This window comes from Halichoerus grypus, chromosome 5 (assembly GCF_964656455.1).
Source record: "Halichoerus grypus chromosome 5, mHalGry1.hap1.1, whole genome shotgun sequence".
NCBI classification, from domain to species: domain Eukaryota; kingdom Metazoa; phylum Chordata; class Mammalia; order Carnivora; family Phocidae; genus Halichoerus; species Halichoerus grypus.
The window spans coordinates 156495000-156516518 of NC_135716.1; the positions used below are offsets into that span (position 1 = coordinate 156495000).

Genomic DNA, 21519 nt, shown 5'->3' on the forward strand with positions numbered 1-21519 from the left:
CTGTGGGGGCTGAGAGGACAAGCCTCAGGACGAAAGACCCCCTCCCCAGAGGCCTACTGGCTTCCCCGGGCCCAGCCTTGCCTTGGAAGAGTCACCTCCCGTGGAGCCCATGGAAGGCACAGTCGCTCTCTGCGGAGTGTCTCAACCTCCTTGGGCACCCCAGGCCGCATGTGGGCAACTCAGCCACCCTTCACCACAACTCTCTGCAGCGAAAAATATCCATCCCGGACCCCTCAATGGGCCCTGGGGGTTGGGCTACTCCTAACAGTTGACCCCGACCCTAAGTCTGACCTCGTGTCCTTACAAACTCACCTCTGCCCCCGGCCTAGCCCAGCTGGAGTCTCTGCCCCGGGTCAAGGCTGCCACCCCCAGGAGCCGACTGGCTGACAGAGTTCTCTTCCTCCGCCCTCCCTGCGGCCAGGGGGCTCTTTGGCCGGCATTTTTCTCCCCTTCACCTCTGCAATTCTGCAGGCCCAGGGAGGATGGGACAGAGGCAGACAGGAAGACGGACCAAAAGACAGGTAGAAACAGACAAGTAGAAGACTGAGACAGACGGACAGGCAGATGGACAGGTGGACAGACAGGCACACAAGAGGGATGCCTGTCCCACAAGCGGGATGGAAACAGACAAGCAGAAGGACCACTGGACAGTGAAGGAGGTGGGGGAGATGAATGGACCGGCCAACTCGCACACAGGTGGGAATTCTGGCAGAGGGACAGCCAGACAGGCAGAAAAACTGTCTTGACAGTCAGGTGGACAGGCAAGGGGGCCACCCAGGAGACCCCAAGACCAGAGAGCCCTCTCTGAAGGCAGCAAGAAGGGATTAATACCAGTACATTTTCCAGGGACTGGAGGTCTTTCTCGGGCACCTCCGGGCGTCCCAGTGCCAGGCCCAGCCCTTCAACTGATATCCGTGGGGCCTCTCATGTTCCCGGCGGGGCCAGGCCGTCCCCCAAGACTGAGCTCTAGGCTGCCAAAATTCACTCTTTACATCCAAGAGGGGTCAGTGTTTTTGAAAGTTGCAGGAGCCTGGCAAGGGGGAGGACGGGGCCCGCAGCGTCAGTGTTTCCAAACCGACCGCTCTCCTCTTTCTTTTTCCCCAGGGTGCCCGGAGCCAGGCCTGGTGCCCCAGCCAGCGGGCTGGGCGGGCTAGCGGGCCCAGCCACCGGGGCAGCCAGGGCCGCCCGCTGCTGCTGCCACTGGCCGGTGCAGGGTGGAGGGAAGGCTGGGTGAAGACAGGCACACGGCACACACGAGTGTCAGGGCTCAGGTGGCTCACAGGGACCCCCGAGCTCCTACAATGGGGGGCCAACCCGGACTGCCGTGGAGGCCATCCCTGTAGAGGGCCATCTCCAAGGGGAGCCCAGGTGGGAGCCCACTGTGGCAACAAAGTTGGGGAGATGGCAACAGAAACTGTGTGGGGGCCAGTGGGTCCCCTTTGTGTCTGGGGCACAAGGAGACGGGAGCAGGGAAGAGGAAAGGGGACCCCACTGTAGTGGCTCCGGACTGCAGGAGGATGGGGGACAAGAAACTGGATGTGGGGAGTACCTGGGACAGAGGAGCAGGGGTTGGAGATCAGAATGAAAATAGTTGAGGTGGGGAGGTCAGAAGCGAGGTCAAGCAAGGGTCAGGACCTGGGGATCAGGGTTAAGGTCCGGCTGGGGGACCAGAAATGGGGCTCAGGCCTGAGGGTGACCGAGAGGAGGGTCGGCCGTGGGAATGGGGGGCAGGGGGCGGAGCCAGGGCGGCCCGCGGGCCCCGGGGGAGCCCAGGCTCAGGCAGGGGCGGCGCCGGGCGGGAGCGCGGGGGCGCGAAAGGGGGCGCGGGGTCGCAAACTCACATGAAGACGTGGTAGACGAAGGCCCAGCCGCGGGGTCGCTCCAGCACGTTGTAGACCCAGTTCTGCAGGCGGCGGTAGCGCTTGTGCGCGGCCGAGGAGCGCTGGCCGCAGGCGGAGCCCGAGCCCGAGCCCGGCCCAGGGAGGGGCGCGCCCGGCGGTAGGGGGCTGCCCAGGAGGCCGAGGCGGCGCGGGGAGCCGCCCCCGCCCGCCTCGCCCCGCTCGCTCTGCACCGCCGTGAGCGCCACCAGCTCGGCGCGGGGGGCGTCCCCGGGCGGGGGGGCCAGGCCGAGGCGGCGCGGGGGGGCCTCGGCCATGGGCGGCGCCGGGCGTGGGGTGGGGAGGCGGGCGGGGGGGTGGGGGCGCCGGGGCCCGGCTACGGTCCGGGGCGGGCGCGCGCGGGGCGCTCAGCGGCGCATGGCTCGGACCCGGGCCCGGCGGGGGTGGCCCGGGGCGGGCGCGGGCGGCGGGGGGCTAGGGGCCGGGCCGGGGCGGCGCGGGGGCCGGGGGCGGGCGCGCGGAGCCTGGGGGCCGCCGGAGCCCGCACTGACCGCCCGCTTCCCCGGCGACTGGGGCGGCTCTTTCCGACTCCAACTCTCTTATTACGCGCTCCATGCCGCTCGCCTTTCCACCTGCCTCAGGCGCGCCGCTCACATGTCATCCTCCCCCGCCCCGCCCCTCCCCCGCCGCCCCCGCCCGCCCCGCGGCCGCCTTCCCAAATCGGGAGGGAGCGAGCGGGCGGGCGCGGCGAGGCGGAGGGGGGCGCGCGGAGCCGGCGGCGGGGCTGGGCGCACCCGCCGCGCGGGCCGCCGAGTCGGTGCCGGGACCCGACCGCGTGGCGGCGGCCCCCGGGGGCTGGCCGCGTGCAAGTGGCGTGCACTGCTGCGAGGGGCAGCCGGGACCCGAAGGCCGGGCTGGGGTGGGACGCCTCGCGTGGGGTTGCGGAAAGTGGGGCGTGGGGTGGGGAGTGGTGGCCGCGGCCGTGGACGGGACTCGGCGTCCCGTGGAGTTGAGGTGTGAGTGGCTGCAGAAGTGCGTGCCCCGTGCGTGCAGCGCGGGTGGCTGTGGGTGCGCGCGGGGACGGGATAGGGTCCGTTCAGGTGCGTGGCGTGGGCACTGTGTGGATAGGTGTGAAGATGAGTGTGCACGGTCCAGGCCCCGCTGGGTGGTGGCGGTGGAAGCGAGGAGGCGTGCCCCGTCGTCGGGTCGTGCCCTTAGTGCGCCGGGCGGCGTGTGTAAAAGTGTGCGGGTGCCGCGTGTGGCTCGGTGAGCAGCTCCTACCTGAAAGGCCTGCTGTCCAAGCGCTGCCGAGCTGTGTCACAGTGTGTTGCACAGTGGGCCCCGGGTGTGTCGGCTCTTCCTCCCCACCCACCCCCACGTCGGAGCTTGCCTTCTTCGGGTTGGGGGACAAGCCCCCCAGGCTGACCACGCCGCCCCAAAGAAGAGTCTTCTCCGAATGAGGGGCCTGCGCCCCGCCAACCCAGTCTGAACCTCTCCCTTGCCTCCAGGGTCAGGGTCAGGGCACGTGCGTGTTGGGAGGTGAGCTCTGAACCCGCGTGGCGGGCTGGACGACTTCTCCCCAGAGGCCCGCAGAATCCCACCCTAAAACGGGAGACTCTTTCCCACGCACTGCCTCTCCAGCTGGAAAGTTCTGGGTGCCTGACCTCCTCTCCCTAGCAGTAGGGGGCAGCCCTTTCGTTCCCCTTAGCCCTCTCGGCTCTGCACAGAGCGGTCATTTGGGTTTCCCGATCCTCCTTCCCTCTTCCCCTGACAGAAGCTTCGGCCACACCAGCCGCTCCCCCCGCAGGCCCTGCCCCAGGGTGAAGGCTTCCGCAGCAAACTCTTCTCGTTCCTCCGGGAGTCTCTCGGGGGCCGGAGCCGAGCGGGAGGGGCGGGGCAGGGGGCGGGAAGGCGAGCTCGATTCTCAGCTGTCAGCAAAGGCAGCATTGATCTGCTGAGCGCCCTGTGGGGGAGGGAGGGAGGCAGATCTGCAGGCGGCGGGGAGGGGCTTGCAGGGACCTGGGGGGTCCCCAAGCTGAGCTTGGCAGCCGGCGCACACCCCCACCCGGACAGTGACCCTTTTCCCTCTGCATAACAAGGGGTGCCTTCTGGGGTCTGACCTGAATCTTTCCTGCAGCTCTAGGCTCCACGTGTGCCCAGGGCCAGAGCCTGATGCCTCTGGGCAGGTTATGCCCAGACCTCACTGGTAGCTGGGGAAGGTTTCTAGACCCCAGGGCCCAGCTACAGATGCAATGCCTGGGCTGGGTTAACCCATCCTCTCCCTGTGGGCTAAAACCAACAGCCCCTAGCCGTGGCATTGCCCTTACGGACTCTATGGGACTGTCTGTCTAGGCTTCATCAATCAGGGGTCCCAGAGGGTGGGACTAAGGTCTGGGAACTTGAACGGTAGGTGGAAAGAAAAGCAGTTGTAAGGGATTTGGGAGTCTTCCTTGGGGTCTTTTTGAGGCTCTTCTGTGGCAGAAACTCCACTTGAGCACAGACTGCCCTTACCAATACCCAGAATATCTGAAATTGGGTCTGTTCTTGGAAATCTGATCCTTACGCTTAGCATCACCTCTGGACCCCACAGTTCTCTTCCCATTTGGGGGACTGAAAAGGTCTCTTCCTTTCTTTGTGAGGAGCCCTCACTGCCAGGAGAGGGCCCCACATCATCTTTCCCAACTCCAGCTCCAGATTACCCCCCTCACAGGTAGCAGGAAAAGGAAGGAGACCATGGTTGCAGCTAGAGGGATGGAAGTTAGATCTCAGGAAGGACTTTCATAGGACACAGAGGCCTGTTTCTTCTGCAGGTGCGTGTGTAATGAGTGGAGGGACAGCCCCACTCCTTTTTAAAGTGGAAAGACATGGAACTCTTCTTAAGGGGTGAGGGGAAAGGAGAAGACGGTCCTCGGAGGCCATAAGCAGTTTATTTGGGGGGGGGGTGTACATGCACACACACACATGGGGACTGGAAGAAGCAGAGGAGAAAGTCTGGTTCAAAGAGGACAGGTGGCCCCTCTGAGGGTCACCCGGCAGCCTTCCCGCCCTCATCCGGATTCCCAGGACATGACTGCGAGGATGGACTTTCCCCACTGCAGCCTTTAGTGACTAAGACACTTTTCTGAGCAAACAGCTGTCTCAGGCTCTCTCAGTCTGCCTCCTTGCTGCGGGGGTGGGGGGGGGGTGGGGGGGGTGGCTGTGGTTTCCCCTCCCTTGCTCCCTCTCTCCCACCTGTTCCCTGCACCCCACCCTCAGCAGCTTCTTTCCCACCCCCACCGCCAGCACCTGACTCTCTCCCTGGTGACATTGCCAGAATGGCTCCACTCTGCCGAGACTCACTGTGCCACCCGGGCAGGCCCCTTCCCCACTCTGGGCTTCAGTTTCCCCATCTGTACAAGAAGAAGGGGGCAGGGCTCCAGGATCTCCTGTAGTTCATCACTGTCACCATCATCCGTCAATGGAACAAGTATTGATTGAGAGGAAGGGTGGGGAGGGAGAGCTCCCATTTGTGGGGCACCAACTGGGTGCCAGGCCCTGCCCCGTCTGGGACAGAGAGCAGCCATTCGCATGTGTGGAAGCTGAGGCTCAGAGAGGTACAGGGAATCACTGAAGGATACACAGCCTGTGGGTAACCCCAGAACTGTCTGTGACCTGTCCTCCCTCTTGGCTGGCACCTACCTACTGTGCACTGGGATCCTGGGATCAGGGCCGGGGGCTGAGGGGAACTGTAGATGGCCCAGTCCCGTTCTCTAGGACTCTCTCCTGCCAAGGGTGGAGACTCCCAGGTCCGTAAGGGTTCAGGTCTAGAAGTGGCTGGGACCTGGGTCCCAGGGCCAGGCTCAAGCCTGTCATTGATTGTAACAGCCACCAGTGTGACCTCAAGTCAACCAAAGGTGCAGATTCCTTTCTTGGAGTGGGAAGGGGGTTTTAAGTCAGTGGTTTTCAGACTTTATTAGCAATGGAATCATGAAGTAGCACTCCAACATGTAAAAAGCATTAAAACAGAGGTGCTCTGCTTGAATTGGGGTTGAGGAGGGGAGTCAAGTTTCCACCCACCAGACCTCCTACTCTTCCCTCTCTACATCCCAGAAACCCCCTGGGTTTTCTTACAGCTCCCAGGGCTGGTAGAGGTCAGATGAGGGAAAAGTCCACTGGCAACCCCCCCAAGAAGGGGACGGGGGTATGGAGGACTCGGGGAGGTGCAGAGAAGTGCAGTCAGTAATGCCTGCAGCCCCTGGGCTGAGGTTCGGGCTAAATGCTAAGGCTTGGGCAGGGTGCTTCACCTGCATTGTCTTATTTCAGCACCCCAACCACCTTGTGATGTACTGCTATTTACGCCCCCATTTCACAGACAAGAAGACTGAGGCTCAGTGAAGAGACTCGCCTAATCTAGCTCTCTACCCCTGTGCTGTAGTGTGTGTGTGTGTGTGTGTGTGTGTGTGTGTGTAGGTGGGGTGTGGGGGTGGGGAGGAAGTTATAGAGCAAGGGGAAGGAAGGATAAGCTTGGCTAGGGGGACACCTGGGGCCTTGAATGCTAAGCCAGAGGGTCCAATTTGGCCTGATAGGAAACAGTCTGGCCAAGGCCTTAGCCTGGACATGCTGCAGAGGCTGGGGCTGTGCAAGAGAGGGGTCAGGAGGGGTGAAGTTAGAGGTATCAACACCCAGGGAAGGTGGCAGTGCCAGGGGCAGAAAGAACACTGAAACATGAGTCATGGATGGGCTTCCTGGCTCTTCCTCTGGACTAGCTGGCGACCTTGGGCAAGTCACTCCACCTCTGCCCCACCTTCTCCAGCTATCGGGAACACCGAATGCATGAAAAAGTCATGATCGTGCAGGGAGCTGTACACATGTGAACCATTCATCTTACTGCTCTTCAGGTATGTGGGCGATGCGGGGGAACAGGGGAGATGCTGTGGGAAGTCCCTAGTCCTAGCAGCTCTTCTCAATCTGGAAGGGCTTCCTAGGAGGAGGGGTTTGGAGTACACGGTGCTCCTGGGGTGGTGGCATCACATGCATTATTTACCTCTGGGGCTCCACTCCACTCTGAGCAGGAGGAAGAAGTATAAGAGAAGGATCAGGCCTGCTTCCGTTTCCCAGTGAGGCCAGCAGGCCAACCTGGCAGGTGGGAGGTCCTGGAGGGGCCAGAGGAGTTTCTCTCCCCCAAGATCTCTGGGTGCCACTGAGCTGTCCCCAGCCCAGACAAGCAGGTCTTCTGGGCCAGGGAGCTCAGAGCCACAGGAAGTGGGGAGGGAGCGGTGTCGCTGAGCTCAGCGAAAGTGAACCCCCATTGATCCTCAGGGCTGGAGGGGGGCCCACAAAGAGGAGACACTAAGGGAGAAGGGGGTGTGGAATTGAAAGTCAAAACCAACCCTTCTCTTGCAGCTACTCCTCTGCCTTCAGGATTCTTCCTCCTTGACCCCCAACCCCTGGAAGACCATGCAGAAGGCGCCCCTACTATTGCAGGTGTGCTGGTCGGCTCCATGTTCTCAGTGAGAGCAGCTGGGACAGCAGACTTGGTTGGAAAATGAGGAGGAAGGACATTTCCGAGTTGCTGAGAGTGCAGTGGAAGAAAGCCTCCCTGATCCCTGCTCCACTGGTGGGGGAAGCTTGGACGAGGGCTCAGAGGAGATGATGATGTTAGTGGGAGGGACTGCAGATCGAGGGGCAGAGAAGGGGGTTCAGAAAAGGGATAAGACCTAGTAAGGGAGCTAGGGGCCCAGGGAGGAGAATGGGGGCTCAGCAGGGAGACTGGGGGCTCAATGACCGAGGTGGGAGGCCCAGAGAGTGGAACTTCCAGGTCGAACTTGATTGAACACATACTAAAGTCCCTCTTCCCTGAAATATTAGATAACTTTGAATTAGACAACTTCACTGAAAGATTGGATAACTTTTAAAAATACATATCCAAACTCAAAAGTGAGAATGAGAAATCTCTAAGGGCCAGAAATGAGAGGGAATTCTGGTGGTGAGTAGGAGTGGAAGCTGTACCTTTGAGGAGGCATTCAGCAGGATGGAAGGTATAGTTGCAAACCCCACCAGTGGGAGGGGCTACAGCAGGCTCCCTGGCTAATGCTGGGTCTGGGAAGTGCTGCCTGCCATAAGCAGGACTAAAATATCTCTGCCTGCTAGCCTCCTGGTCTTGGCTTTGGGTAGAAAAATCCCAAAGAAGAACTAGTTTGGGGCTGGTGCACATCCACATGGCTTGGGCAGATTCAACTGAGAAATCATCCCTTAGGGTGGCCTCTACACTCAAGGTAGTCAGGAAAATGTGCTGAAACTAACTATCTCAGGGATAAACTTCACAACATATAAGAAAAAGTAAGTACAATATATTGAAAGGCACCTCTCTCATGGGAGAATTCATACTTAAAGACCTAGAGATAATGGAGCAATCTGAAAGGAAGTTTAATATGGTTAAAATCTTTAAAAAGATAAAGGAAAGAGGGACGCCTGGGTGGCTCAGTTGGTTAAGCGACTGCCTTCGGCTCAGGTCATGATCCTGGAGTCCCGGGATCGAGTCCCGCATCGGGCTCCCTGCTCGGCAGGGAGTCTGCTTCTCCCTCTGACCCTCCTCCCTCTCATGCTCTCTGTCTCTCATTCTCTCTCTCTCAAATAAATAAATAAAATCTTTAAAAAAAAAAAAAAAAAAAAAAAGATAAAGGAAAGAATAGCATCTATAAAACAAGAACAGGAAGATATCAAACCACATAGCAGATATGAACAGAACTATCTAGAAATTCTAGAAATTAAAACTAAAGTCACTGACATTAAAGAAGAAATCAATAGGGGTGCCTGTGTGGCTCAGTCAGTTAAGTGTCTGCCTTTGGCTCAGGTCATGATCCCAAGGTCCTGGGATCAAGCCCCTCATAAGGCTCCCCTGCTCAGCGGGGAACCTGCTTCTCCTTCTTCTGCCGTTCCCCCCGCTTGTGCTCTCTGGCTCTATCTCTCTGTCAAATAAATAAATAAAATCTTTAAAAAAAAAAGAGAAATCAATAGATGGGTTAGTAGAATAAATGCAGCTGAAGAGAGAATTAGTGAATTAGAAACTAGAACTAAGGAAATCCTCCAGAACAAAGCACAGAACAATAAAGAGATTAAACATATGAAAGAAAAGAGACATCGAAGATTGAATGAGAAACCCCAGCATATATTAGTTCCAGAAAAAGTTACTGGAAAGAGTGACTAAGATCTTTCCAGAAATAGGACGTGAATTTCTAGATTGAAAAGGCCCAGACTGCCGAGTAAGATATCTTTAAAAACAAAACAAAATTATATCTAGACACCTTTTAGCCAAAGCGTAGAATATCAAGAATAAAAAGGAAATTCTAAAAGCCACCAGAGAGAAAAAGATAGCTTATCTACAAAGGTCCAATAATTGAATTGACAGTAAGCATCTCATCAGCAACAACATATGCCAAAAAAGACAATGGAATAGAATCTTCAGAGTGCTGAGGGCAAATAATTCTGAACCTAGAATTCTATACATTGCCAAACCATCATTTAAATAAAGGGCAAAATCAAGACATTTTGGCACATACAAGATCTTAGAAAGCTTCTGTCTCAGAACTTCACTTGAAAGAGAGAGGCACAGGGGCTTGGGGGAGGTTTGGGGAGCTGGAGAGGAGATGGGGCTCCAAGCTGCAGCGGGGGGCCAGGCTATTTGGGACTGCTCCTCAGCACCAGCCAGCCAGAGGAACCCAGCCCAGCCTGGCCCAGCTGGGACCCAACTTAGGTTCTCCCCTCCTGGGCGCCAGCCTTGCTGCCCTCCCATCCCCTCTTCCTAAGTCATGAGAGTGGCCCAGCATCGAAGCCAGGGAGTAACACTGCCAGCCCAGCTCAGGGGCCTTGGGGAGGCCACACCCAAGTTGCTCATGCGACCGGGCACTTGACCTCCACTCTAGGGCCCCCTCCTCCTGGGAGGTCAGATGCCAACTTACCGAGGCCTGTATGGATGGTTGGAGCAGTGGGACAAAAGCTAGGTCCCCACCTGGGGAGGGGAGTGCAGGGGCTCTCATTCTCTCTAGGAAAAGGGTCACTGGACACAGGGGAAGTGACCAGGGGGGCTGAGCTGGCTGGGACAGGAGGTTTCATGAAGCTCCTGGCTCCACGCAACCAGCTGGTGCCCTTGGGTAATTTCTTAACCTCTTTGAGCCTCAGTTTCTCACTTAGAAAATGAGAATACCTACCTTATGAGGATGTGAAGATGAAATGAGATCATCCATCAGGTATCAACCTTAAATATATTTTCCTACACAGAAATTTTTTGTAAAGATTTATTTATTTTAGAGAGAGCGAGCGAGCATGAGCAGGAGGGGCAGAGGGAGGAGAATCTCTAGCAGACTCTGTGCTGAGTGTGGAGGCCAACGCGGGACTCCATCTCACAACCCTGAGATCACGACCTGAGCCGAAGCCAAGAGCTGGATGCTTAACCAACTGTGCCACCCAGGCACCCCTCCTACACAGAAATTGCTTAAAAGAATAATCTTCATCTGATATGCCTGCCTAGCATATTATCAGTGCTCAATAAAAAAAAATTAACAAGAAAAAAAAAAACAATAGCAAGAACAAACGAGTAACGGTGGGAATGGGCACAGGTTTGGAGGCCCTGTCTTCAGGGTTTATGTTCATTCACTTTTTTTTTTTTCCACGCAGAACGTGCCCTCTTTAATACCCATCACCAGGCTAACCCATCCTCCCACCCTCCTCCCCTCTAGAACCCCCAGTTTGTTTCTCAGAGTCCACAGTCTCTCATGCTTCGTCTGTTCATTCACTCTTCATCAGTCACTGCCAACCTCCTGGTGCCGGGCCCTGTACTGGGCTCTGGAGGTGCAGAGAAGACTCTGGACTAGAGGAGGACCATCTGTGAGGAAGAGAGCCAAACCCAGAAAATTCTAACAGAGTGATAGGGGGTTTCTTCAGAGCCCGTCTTGCGTTTATTGTCTCTCTCTCTCCCATTCCCATTCACCCTCTCCCCCAGCCCCCAACCTAATATAAGCTCCACGAGAGCCCAAACTTCAGCCGGCTGATTTTTAGCTGTTTTTACAACGTTCCAAACAATTTCTGACACACAGGAAGTGCCAAAGAAATATTTGCTGAATGACTATGGATACGAGCATGAATAATCAAGGCTGTAGACATTGCTGTAGAAGCATGGAAGAGGTCTTTGCAGACCCTACCCCAGGAGTTAGAAGTTTGTCAGCAAGGGCCATTTAAATGGGGCTTTGGATCAGTAAGTGGAACAGAAATAAAAGGACATTCCAGGCACTGGGGCCAGTACATTCTGAAAACAGGTAGGTGAGCTCAGGGACCAGTGAGTAACCGAGTGTGCAAAGAGTGCAGGAGAGAGGAGAGTGGAAAGACATAAAGCTGGGGGATTAAGAAGGGCCTTGAATGAATTTGGACTGTCAGAAAGTCCTTAAAAATCTGAGAACGGGGGTGCCTGGCTGGCTCAGTTGGTGGAGCATGTGACTCTTGATCTCGGGGTCATGAGTTCGAGCCCCATGTTGGGTATAAAGATTACTTAAAAAATAAATAAAATCTGAGAACCTACCCTGATGTAATACTTGGATAGTGCTTCCAGCCCTCAGTTGCCCCAGGGATTCCCCTGGCTTCAAAAGTTAAGGGTCTTACGGAAGAGGGGGTTCAGGACCTAGGACCCTGGTAGTTCCTAGAATTGTCTCAAGTTGGGATAAGTGTTGGACAGGGCACCTCCCTGAGGCTTGGGGAAATGCTGCATGCTGCCCCCTTGTGGCCTCAGCAGAACTGAGTAGCAAGGAGGCTGGCCAGGTGGTCTGTTCCTAATCCCAGGGGCCTCCAGTCTCGGGCCATCAGTTATCCCAACCACCAGCTGTCCACACACCAGATCAAATTGCTTTATTTATTCCACATATACTCAAGACTGGGCCAATGGTTTGGGGGAGGAAGAATAAAAGGAGACAGCTCACATTTAGTAAAGCCTTATTCTTACACCCACCACTACCACGGCCACCACCTTCAGCCAGAAAGCCACTCTGTATGCACAGGGGGTCAGGAGACCAGTATTTTGCCTTCAGCTCCACCCCAATTGATGGAGTGACCTTGGGCAAGTCCCTGCACTTTGCTGGGCCTCCCATGTCTCCAACTGTAACACAGGATCATGATCCCTCTTCCTGTCTCCCCTGCAGGGTCACCTGAAGATCACTGGGAGGACGGTTGCTGCAAGTGCTAGGAAAAATGTTGAAAGCATGCTCCGGATGTAAGGGGATCGTGCTGGGGATTAGATAGGGGCTCTCTTGGGCTGCACTAAAGTGTTTGTTTACACCCAGATGGGCCCTGCTGGCGGGGAAATTTAAAGGGAACGTGCTCAGTCAGAAAGCTGCTTGCCAATCACAACTGATCGAAGCATCTCCAAAATAAGAATGGACGTCCGTGGGAAACAGGGCCCCACTGCCTGGTGTGAAAACTCAACTACTTGGGTTTTCAGGAACGAGTTGAAGAGCAGCAAGGTGGGGCAGTGCTGTGGCCTCAACGTGGGAGCTCAGCCAGGAAATGAAAGAGCCGAGCTGCTGCCTTTCCTCTGAGGCCAGGGTCCCCCGAGCTTCTCTCTCTCCCCATGGGGCTGGGCTTTCAGGAGTTATCTGCATGTCTCACTGGGACTTCCCACAGGACAGTGGGAAAGGCCAGATGATCCCCTTCAGAGAAAAAGTCCAGAGCGAGAACGAAGAGAACTGGATACAGGAGGGAGGTTGGCACTAAACTTGGGAGTCTGGAAGAAGCCTGTGGGGCAGACCCACTGACTTCTTATGACAGTACCACCTGCTTCTCTTCCCAAGATACCACCGGAGGGGCACCATGTATCCCAAACCTCAAAACTAAGAAAATATTTGCTTTTTGCAAGAGAATGTTATTTTTCTTCCCTTTATAGTATGAATCTCTTACCTGGTCTCATCTTTCTCTTTGCTTTGGCGGCCAGGAAGCCCAGGGTCAAATGTGAAATAGAATTCTAACAACTATGTAGGTCTATATTATGGCCAGAATATTTGTGTTCTTGCTTTTTATGATCCCGATTTCCTACTCAATTATATTTTTCCTAATTCTAATTTGTCATATTTTATTATTTCATTGTGTGTATTTTCAATGCAAGCCATCTTAATTTTTCTTGTGGAATGAAGAAAGGTACACTTAGGTAAATGACTGAAAATGAGTAGATGATGGATGTCCAAGTACTTACCATGGCTGACAGTGGGGGGCATTTGGTGGGAGAATCACCAGGGTATCAGGGTGAGACTTGCAATCGCCTAGTATCAAAGCCCCTTCCCTATCCCCACCTCACCCCTTAAGATAGTCCAAAGAGAAGGGAGTTGTCCAAGGTTTTATGGCACATTACCTTCAGAGAAGAAATTAATACCTACTTTTCCTGGCACTCAGTTCCCTGATCTTCCCGTGACAACAGGCCTCATCCCGGTTGAAGGATGGCATGGCGAAGGTTAGGAAGGTGGCTCACTGCTGGCTTCCACGGCCAATGAAAGCCAATGAAGAAATGGAATGCTCTGTTCTTCCTGCTTCGATGATTAGGAAGTGGGCCCCGGCTCTAGAACCCTTCTGGACTGCTGCCGGCTGACAAGGAGCTTGGGCTGCCCACCGTGCCAGAGACCATGCCTCTGGAGTGGGCATGGCCACAGCAGGCAGCTCAGGATGCCAGTCCTGTCACAGCAGAAGCGGAGGGACTTGTATGAAGGACAGCGACAGTTTCTTCCGTGAGAGATGCTCTCTTGACCCTCAACAAGCCAGCAGGACACAGCTGAATCTGGCCCACCTGCGGTAGTCTAAGTAAGGCAGGCAGGCACCTCTGAGCAGCAAATAGATTCTGATGTAGTTCATCTTCAAAGTCAGCTGAAGACCTCCATTTGAATCAGATGTAGCATAACTTCGCTTCGCTTTGGAAGTCCCCTCCTCACAAGAGTCCCCCTCCTTCATAGACACCCAACCTGAGGGCAAACAAGCCTTCCCAAGCTTCCCAAAGTGGTCCCGTGAATGCCCCCAGACACAGAAACCCAGACTCTAAATTATCTAAAATGAGATTTATTGCATTTCATGCAGTTTGAAGTCCATGCAGCAAAGGAGACTAGCACAATTTTTAATGCATTTTAAAAATAAAAAATGGGGGTGGGGACAGGCAAATGCACAAAGTTCTAGTCTCCTTGGGTCCCTGGGAGAGAAGGGTTTGGAAATGAAACCATCCACTCTCCATGGCGAATGAGTTCATCTCTTAAATGCAAGGAATGTTTCCATGGCCTCTGGGTGCAAACACACAGAGCTCTGGGCCAAGCGCAGGGTCGCGGGAGAGGACCACTAGTGAACAGGAAGCTACGCGGTCACCTAACTCAATCTGAGGGCAGAACGAGGTGGCAAATCCTGGGGGCAGCAGCTGTTCCAAGAGTCAGGAGGTAACGTGCCCCCCTGAGGAGATTTGCTCCTGAAAAGAAGTGGCGGTAAGAATAAAAAAAAAAAAAAAAAGGAAAACAAAAGAAATATTTCTTCAACCACACTCTTCAAGAAAATGCCATAAATATGTTATTTAATATTTTCATTCCATAGCATTGGACACACAGCTCAACATACTGAAATATTGATTCCTTGGAGAAAAAATGGAAAAAAGGAAATAAAAAATATTGCATCTTTCTGTTGGAGACTCCTGGCCCCCAGGCGTGGGGCGTAGTGCACCGGTGTCCTAGCCCTGCAGGAGGCGCGGAGGTCGGCCGGGTCCTCTGGGGAGGGAGGCTGTGCCCATCGCCCGAGGCTGTATGGCAAAAATTGTGTTGGGTGTCCTTGGCCTCGCCAGCTCAGGCCCTCAGTCGCCGGTCACCTGGGGGGCCTGCCCGTCGGAGGGCTGGTTGGCTGACTGGATGAACATGGGCTGGGCGAGGTCCTGGCCGGCAGGCATGGTGACTTGCTGGATCTGGTAGAGCTGCTGCGAGGGGTGGAGAGGAGAGAGTGAGGTCACCCCTGGGAGAGGGGCATGCAGCTCCCTAGGGGCCTCGAGTTGGCTGGGGGCCCCAGATACCTCAACCACCACCCACTGTAAGGCGTCGGAGGGAGGAGGGGATGTGGAGCTCTGCTGGGGCTGGGAGCAGCAGACACAGGAGGCTCCGGCCCGGTGTGAGGGGGGGTGTGTGGTGGGCGGGGAAGAGGTGCAGGGAGTTGCATTTCCTGTGGCTTTCACTTCTCTGGGCTCTGCCTCTCCCGTTAGCTCAGAGCCTCGAGCTTGCTGCACGCTGTTCCTCTGTGACAAACACAAGCAATTCGAACCACTGTACCAGCAGGTTGGAAGTCCGCATTTCCCCAACTCTTGGTACTCCTCACTAGCAGGGGCAGTAGGATTACCCCCCTCCTCCTCCTTTCCTCAGAGTATCTGGCTGAGGCTACACTGAGCCTGCATTTCCTATATGGGTGCTGCTGAGGAGGGGGCCTGGGTTTAAACACTTACTGAGCCAAGACCTGTGAGGCACTGAGAAGCAGCTCACATAGCCACTATGGAAGGACAGAGCCAAACGGACACTTGACTTCTCAGGTGTCCCTCCAAAAAGCCCACAGGCAAAGAGCCCCCCCACCCCCGTCACAGGAGCCCTGGCATGTGAGCCTAGCACGTGGTACGGGGCAGGGGCCAGAGGTGGGTCCTAATGCCAGCTCCTCTCCCTTCTGGGCAGCAGAGAACATGGGCTTGGGCGTGTCATCCTGTCATGGATTCAGGGGTCTCTGGGACCGTTAGTATGAGGGAAAAGGCGGAGGGAAAGGGAAAGATTCCTTCCTCACAGGAGTTTAGAATTACTGAATTCCAGGCACAAAGAGAGCTCGAGAGGTCACATGTTCTCTGCATTTCAACTAATCCATGCTATTAAAAAGCAGCCTAGCTTAGAAAAAGAACAAGTCCTAGAAAGGGAAACAAAAGACCTGCATTCTAGTCCTGGTTCTGCAATGAAGAGCTGAGTGAGCACAGACACTTCTCATCTCTAGGACTCAGTTTTTACTCATCTGTAAAATGGGGATTGGGACTATAAGATTATTTTCAGCTCCCACAAGCCTAAATCTAAAGGATTGGCACTCCGAATTAAAGACTGTACTTGCTTTAACAATTCCTGCCCACTCGTTAACAGAAAAGGGGACAGTTGCCCTAAGCATCCAAACCCAGAGATCTGAGCAGCTACCCCCAACAACCCTTCACCCCCGGCCCCTGCCCAGACTGGGTGTCCTACCTGTCCGTCCGTGAACTGGCTGAACTGCTGCTGCCCTTGCTGCACCTCTGTCTGTGTGATCTGCAGGAATCGAGAAGGCAGAGGAGGCAGGTCAGCTGCGGGGCCTGGTACACCCCTCTGGCAGCCCACAACCAGGAGAGGGTGGTGAAGACCACATGAGACAATGCACAGAGCGCCCAGAACGAGGCCTGGCATAGAACAGGGCTGAAGGAGTAGCAGGAAAGCAAGGGTCGTCCCCGCTCCCCTACTACCGAAGGCTACTCAGAGCTGGCACCGCACAGAGGACAGGACCCCGGAGCGTGAACTACATACGACCTCCACCACCGCCTCTCTCAACGTCCGCCCCTCACTGCAAGCTCCTAGGTGCTAACATGGCAAGGCCCCACATTTCCGGCTGAGACAGAAAACCCCAGAGTCTTTTAGCCATTGAATGCAGACTGCAAAACGTGGGGCAGAGTGGTGAGTGGTCCCTTTCGTTCTTGGAAGGTGGGCTCCAAACCAAACCCGTATCACCTAGATTATCTGACTGGAATAGGAAACACCCTGGCAAGGAGGTGGCCTTGGCCCTGGAAGCCCTTGTGGCACACCTATGAAGTACTTTTTCCGAGACAGGCCACGTGCAGCCCTGTGGGCCAAGCAGGTGGCAGAGCAAGGAAACCATTTACCACATGTACTTACAATCTCACGGGGGATTTTTTTTTTTTTTTTTTTTTTTTTTAAAGATTTTTTTATTTATTTATTTGAGAGAGAGAGAATGAGAGAGCAAGCACATGAGAGGGGTAGGGTCAGAGGGAGAAGCAGACTCCCTGCCGAGCAGGGAGCCCGATGCGGGACTCGATCCAGGGACTCCAGGATCATGACCTGAGCCGAAGGCAGTCGCTTAACCAACTGAGCCACCCAGGCGCCCATCTCACGGGGGATTTTAAGTACATGTGAAAAGAACTGCGCTGCCATGTGGAACTGCGTCAGAGCGCACCAGCTGCTCAACACAGCCTGGCAGACCAGGAAGAAGACGGAAACGTGCTTGTGTGCGTGTGTGTATCTACGCAACACTGGACTAGTGACGTCCTCTGTGTACCACCTCCTGGAACCATCACAGCCAACCTGCCAGGTAAGGGCTGTCCTCTCGAGTGTCCTCACGACAGCCAAACACCACCCGTCAGGCTTACCCACGAGGCTGTCGGGGGCGAGGAGGGGACCGGCGTGAAAGGGCTTCAAGAGGGTTTCTTACTGTTGTGCCTTGTTTTGGGTCCTTCCCCTCCTACCAGTCTATGAGCGGCTGGAGGGCAGAAGCTCTGTGTTTTGTCTTTACAGCCCCCAATGCAAAGTAAGTATTCAAGTAATGTCTGCAGAATAAATGAATGACCCTGAGACAAATGGAAGTATTCTTCATAGATGAGAAGGTCAACCGTGCCCTGTGGCCGGCAGGACTGCCCTTCACATGAGCTGAGAAGAAAGTTTCATTTACCTTTAAATTCCATTTACATATTATTCATTCAACAAACACATACCAAATACCTACTATGTGCCAGGCTGTCACAAATAAGATCTGTTGTAATGCAGACTCCAACTGCTCTCAGGTGCCCTCTCCTTGCTTCTCCCCCGCTCCTATCTGAAAACCGGACTCTCCCCACTTTCTGGCTTTAGTTTCTGGTCCCCAAACTGACCTCGGAGGAACCCAAAACTCCTCCTTCTCATTTCCTCCCACCCACATGCCATGAAAAGTTTTTGGATCCCAGGTTAGAATCTTAACAAGGTTTTTGTTTTTATTTTCGTTTTTTTAAAAAAAGAGGGGTACCTAAGGATGTGACCAGTCTGGAGATGTGACTCCATGCCAGTCAACCCTAAGGAAGTTAGAGAAAAGCCCAGGCCCTTAGGTGAGCCAAGGAATGGGTCTGGAATGGGCCCTTTAAATGATCCCAGAGACTATATGGAACTTCGAAGCCTTGCTTTTGGCTCATTCCTCCTGTTTTCCCAAATGAAATCTTTGGAGACCTGCTCTACAAACTCAGCTCTGTCACCACTGTCAATAGATACATCACCAGAAATGCAACTGGGCCAGACGGGTCCAGCTCTTAAACGATCGCTGCTTTTTTTGGGTCTGAGGCAGAAGAATCCATTAACAATGCCTCCCCTTGACCAGCATCCCCCATCCCCTGCAAATGATGCCCATGGCCCCCAACCCCCAAGCCCAGAGGGGGCTACCCCCTCAGCACCTGCGGCTAACAGTCTTCCGTATCTTAGGGCATGAGAGGAGATGAAGGGGGCAGTCTCTGGCTAGGTGTGCATGAGGAAGTAAAATCCACGCAAGCTTTCCAAAGGACACGGGAGTGCCAGAACACAACAGCTATTTGGCTTTAAAGATGGAAACTCAGCCTGACGATGAGGCATGCTGTCAGAACGCCTGCTCTGGTCAGACACGCACACACATACACCAGCCTTTCTTCAAGTGTCCCTGAGATTTCCCCTCCTTCGCATTTCTTTGTCCCTCAAGAACAAGATAGTAAGAGACACGCTTTGAATCCAATCCTCCAATAAACCCCATCTGTCCTTTGGGGTGAACAGATGTGCAGAGTGTGGAGGCGGCTCCTGCTGAAGGGTGAGGTGGCAAGGGAGCTATTGCTGAGCCCTCCTCTGCAGCCAGAAGCCAGCTCCGGCCGGTCCCCTCCCCAAGCCCTGCATCTCTGGGGCACATACCTGTTGAGCGTTGGTGGCAAGTGTCTGGATCTGTCCCTGCACGACCTGGGTGCCTGATACAGGCTGGGCTAAGCGAATGTACTGCAGCTGGCCGGCATTCAGCTGCACCTAGAGCAGGGCCGACAAGCAGATACAGGAGACTGAGTGCAACCTCAACAGGCAAACTTCCCATGACCAGAGGTGGTGACTGTCCCCCCAAACCCCCGAGCCTTCCAAAGAAACCTATTCTGAAAGCCGTAACATCCCCACCCGGCAAGTCACAAAACACAAAAGAGGGTATGTTCCCTAAATGGACTTTTGAGAAAATTCCCAGAGGATCTGGTTACATACGTGAGGAACAGCATGGCCACACCCTCAACATCCACTCACTGGCTCTTAGCCGTCTGCTCAGTTTATCTTAGGATTTTATCCCAAAGACTGTCAGACATGATCGGAATGCTTTGTACCTTAAGTGGGGGCCACTCTCTCCTCTATCTCCAAACTCTGCCACCCCAGTTCTGGGGATGGCTGATGTAACACTGAGAAGAGCTCCAGCATCTGCCAGGAACCCAAAGCAGATGGCCGTCACTCCGCACCCTAGCCCTAGTCCTGCCCAACCCCATGCTGCACATCTTGGAAGAAAAAGCTGGCCCGCTTCACTATCCCAGTCCCCAAGAGCCAGGACCAATGGGGGTCTGTGGGACTTTTAGGATCCCTGGTGTTCAGCACTAGCTTCTGGCCAAACTCCTCCCAAGGGGAAGCTGAATCAATAAACCTTTCACAGAAAACCCCATCATGGGAAACCAAAGCTACAAAAATGCCCTTAGAGTCCCTCATGCTTAAGATTAAATCTCAGATAATACAATAATACCACATGCTACATTTAATTGTGCACTAAAAGCCTTAACTCAGGCTCTTAACGCTCCAGTGTACCATGAAAGTCTCAGTGCCTCGAGCAGGAATGGAGAGACCAAGGCAGTTGGTTGCATGAGAGGAACCGTGGCTCAGCAGAGGGAGTCAGCAGAGCACTACAGACATTTCCACCTGGGATTTGGGGGATGAAAGTGGTGCCAGGAGGACAGGCTGGTCTCTATCTGGGGGCCCAGGCACCACCCTCCCTGGCTGCCCAGCCTGCCATTGTTGCCAGGGTAAGCTTCTTGAGGCGAACAGACAAGTCATGCCTCTTTGTCCTGGAGCAAGTTTTCCCCTCGCCTTCAAAAGCTAACTCCCTTGCAGGGAATTTTACTTCCATGAGAAAAAGGCTAAGAAAAGCACTCCTGCAAGCAGTGTTAAATCTCACTGCTTCTCTGCAACTTCGGCCTCAAAGAGGATTTGAGCTACCAAGAAAAGACTAACACTTGGTAGTTAGTGTAGCTCTTGGAAGTCCTTGGTAGACCAGATTCCAGAATTGTCCACTTATGGCAAAATGGAGGGACATAAAATCTAAACCCGTTAAGAATCTGGTTCACAGGAGACGGGGCAAGATATCGTGACGGGCGGTCATTTCTTTCTGAGAATATGCCAAGAGCTGCTGGGAAGTTGTGATGCAGGCCCAGACTGCCACCCCGCCCCCCACACTAAGTCCCATAATCTGGCTTCCAGGCAACAACGCTAAGTTGCTTTTGGGGATGAAGGCAGCAGGATAGAGGCTTGGGAAGCCTCATCTGCTGGGACTGATGGTGGCTGGTCCCAGGAGTCACCAGAACTCCAGCCAAGGAACACAGGATGAAAGACGAAAGCCATGTCCCAAGAATGAGGAAGGTGTACTGACAGCCACAGGGATTTTACATTTCCCAGCTGGGAAGAGCTCTTCGCAGATATTCAGATGTGACTATAAAGTTGTATGCCAGATAGTTCCAAGCAGTTGTTAGAAGCAAGAAGCTCCTCTTTTAGACTTAGGTTGAGACATCTGGTGATGCTCTGCCCTCAGTCCTCTACCACAAGGACAGGTCTGGGGAGCCTGGTAGCTTTTTGATGTTAACTCCAGGACCAAAAAGCCTGCCCTTTGGGCTTTCAAAAGAGAAGCGAAGCTTCCTTCGTGAAGGTCCTCTCTACTGGGGAGAGCACTCTGAAGGAATTTAGAAATGCAGACTCCTGCAGAAGGTATCTGAGTATAGCGAATTCTGCAACAGATCTGTGCTATAGTTCTGTGCCCAGAACAGTTAAAAAGATCTGAGTTAAAGTTACTGCGAAGTGGGAACTCTTCTCTGGCTTAAATGAACTTGTTCTGGCGCCTTCCCATGTAAAACTGAGAACCATTCAAGAGAGGTCTTGGGGTTAGTGGCTGAGACAGTGAGGCAAGGCACCTGTAACTGACGGGTCTGTGTGTGTGTGTGTGTGTGTGTGTGTGTGAGAGAGAGAGAGAAAGAGAGAAAGAGAGCGAGCGAGCGCTCTAGCAGAGAGAGAGTACACCAAAAGCCCAAGAAAGGAAGGGAAGGTGGGAGGGGAGACAGAAAGATACACAGATACACACACACTACACTTTCTTTCAGTTTTCTCTTGGTCTATTACTCTGTTAACTTAATAAGAACAGTTCCAAAAACAGAGCTTTTTTCAAAGAGGAAGTGGTTAACCAAGTCCAAGTGAGCTTCTCTATCTGCCTACATATCATTTACAATAGGAAGGGCAAGGGGCAGGAGACAGGACTGCTCAATGTCACTCACTTTCTACATCTTTGGTTGGCAAAATGACCAATGTGTAGATGGCAAGTGTTAAGACAGGACACTTTTTTTTTAACAAAAGAGCAAGTACAAGTAAAAAAGCCAACAAATCCA

At 54.1% G+C, this 21519-nt stretch overlaps 2 protein-coding genes and 1 long non-coding RNA gene across 8 annotated transcripts in view; 1 reads left to right on the forward strand and 2 right to left on the reverse strand.

Annotated features, from left to right (window-relative positions):
- KCNQ4 (potassium voltage-gated channel subfamily Q member 4) overlaps nt 1-2155 on the reverse strand; it is a 52991-nt gene extending 50836 nt beyond the window's left edge. For both annotated transcript variants that reach the window (XM_078073322.1, XM_078073321.1), the window contains exon 1: nt 1842-2155. In XM_078073322.1, the coding sequence (XP_077929448.1) occupies nt 1842-2155 (314 nt within the window). The remainder of the gene's footprint in view (nt 1-1841) is intronic.
- Nucleotides 2156-6602: 4447 nt separating this feature from the next.
- Nucleotides 6603-12910, forward strand: LOC118542560 (uncharacterized). The gene is made up of 3 exons (XR_004920664.2): nt 6603-6715; nt 7221-7301; nt 12002-12910. It is a non-coding gene; the product is annotated as an uncharacterized LOC118542560 (long non-coding RNA).
- A 972-nt stretch (nt 12911-13882) lies between these two features.
- The window catches only part of NFYC (nuclear transcription factor Y subunit gamma), a 66514-nt gene continuing 58877 nt past the window's right edge, over nt 13883-21519 (reverse strand). For 2 of the 5 annotated variants that reach the window (XM_036102893.2, XM_036102894.2), the window contains exons 8-10: nt 18767-18874; nt 16070-16129; nt 13883-15099 (exon numbers count right to left, since the gene is read on the reverse strand). In XM_036102893.2, coding sequence (XP_035958786.1) covers nt 14668-15099; nt 16070-16129; nt 18767-18874 — 600 coding nt within the window. In that variant the 3' untranslated portion in view covers nt 13883-14667. The remainder of the gene's footprint in view (nt 15100-16069; nt 16130-18766; nt 18875-21519) is intronic. The other 3 variants (XM_036102898.2, XM_036102899.2, XM_036102896.2) reach the window with 3 other exon arrangements.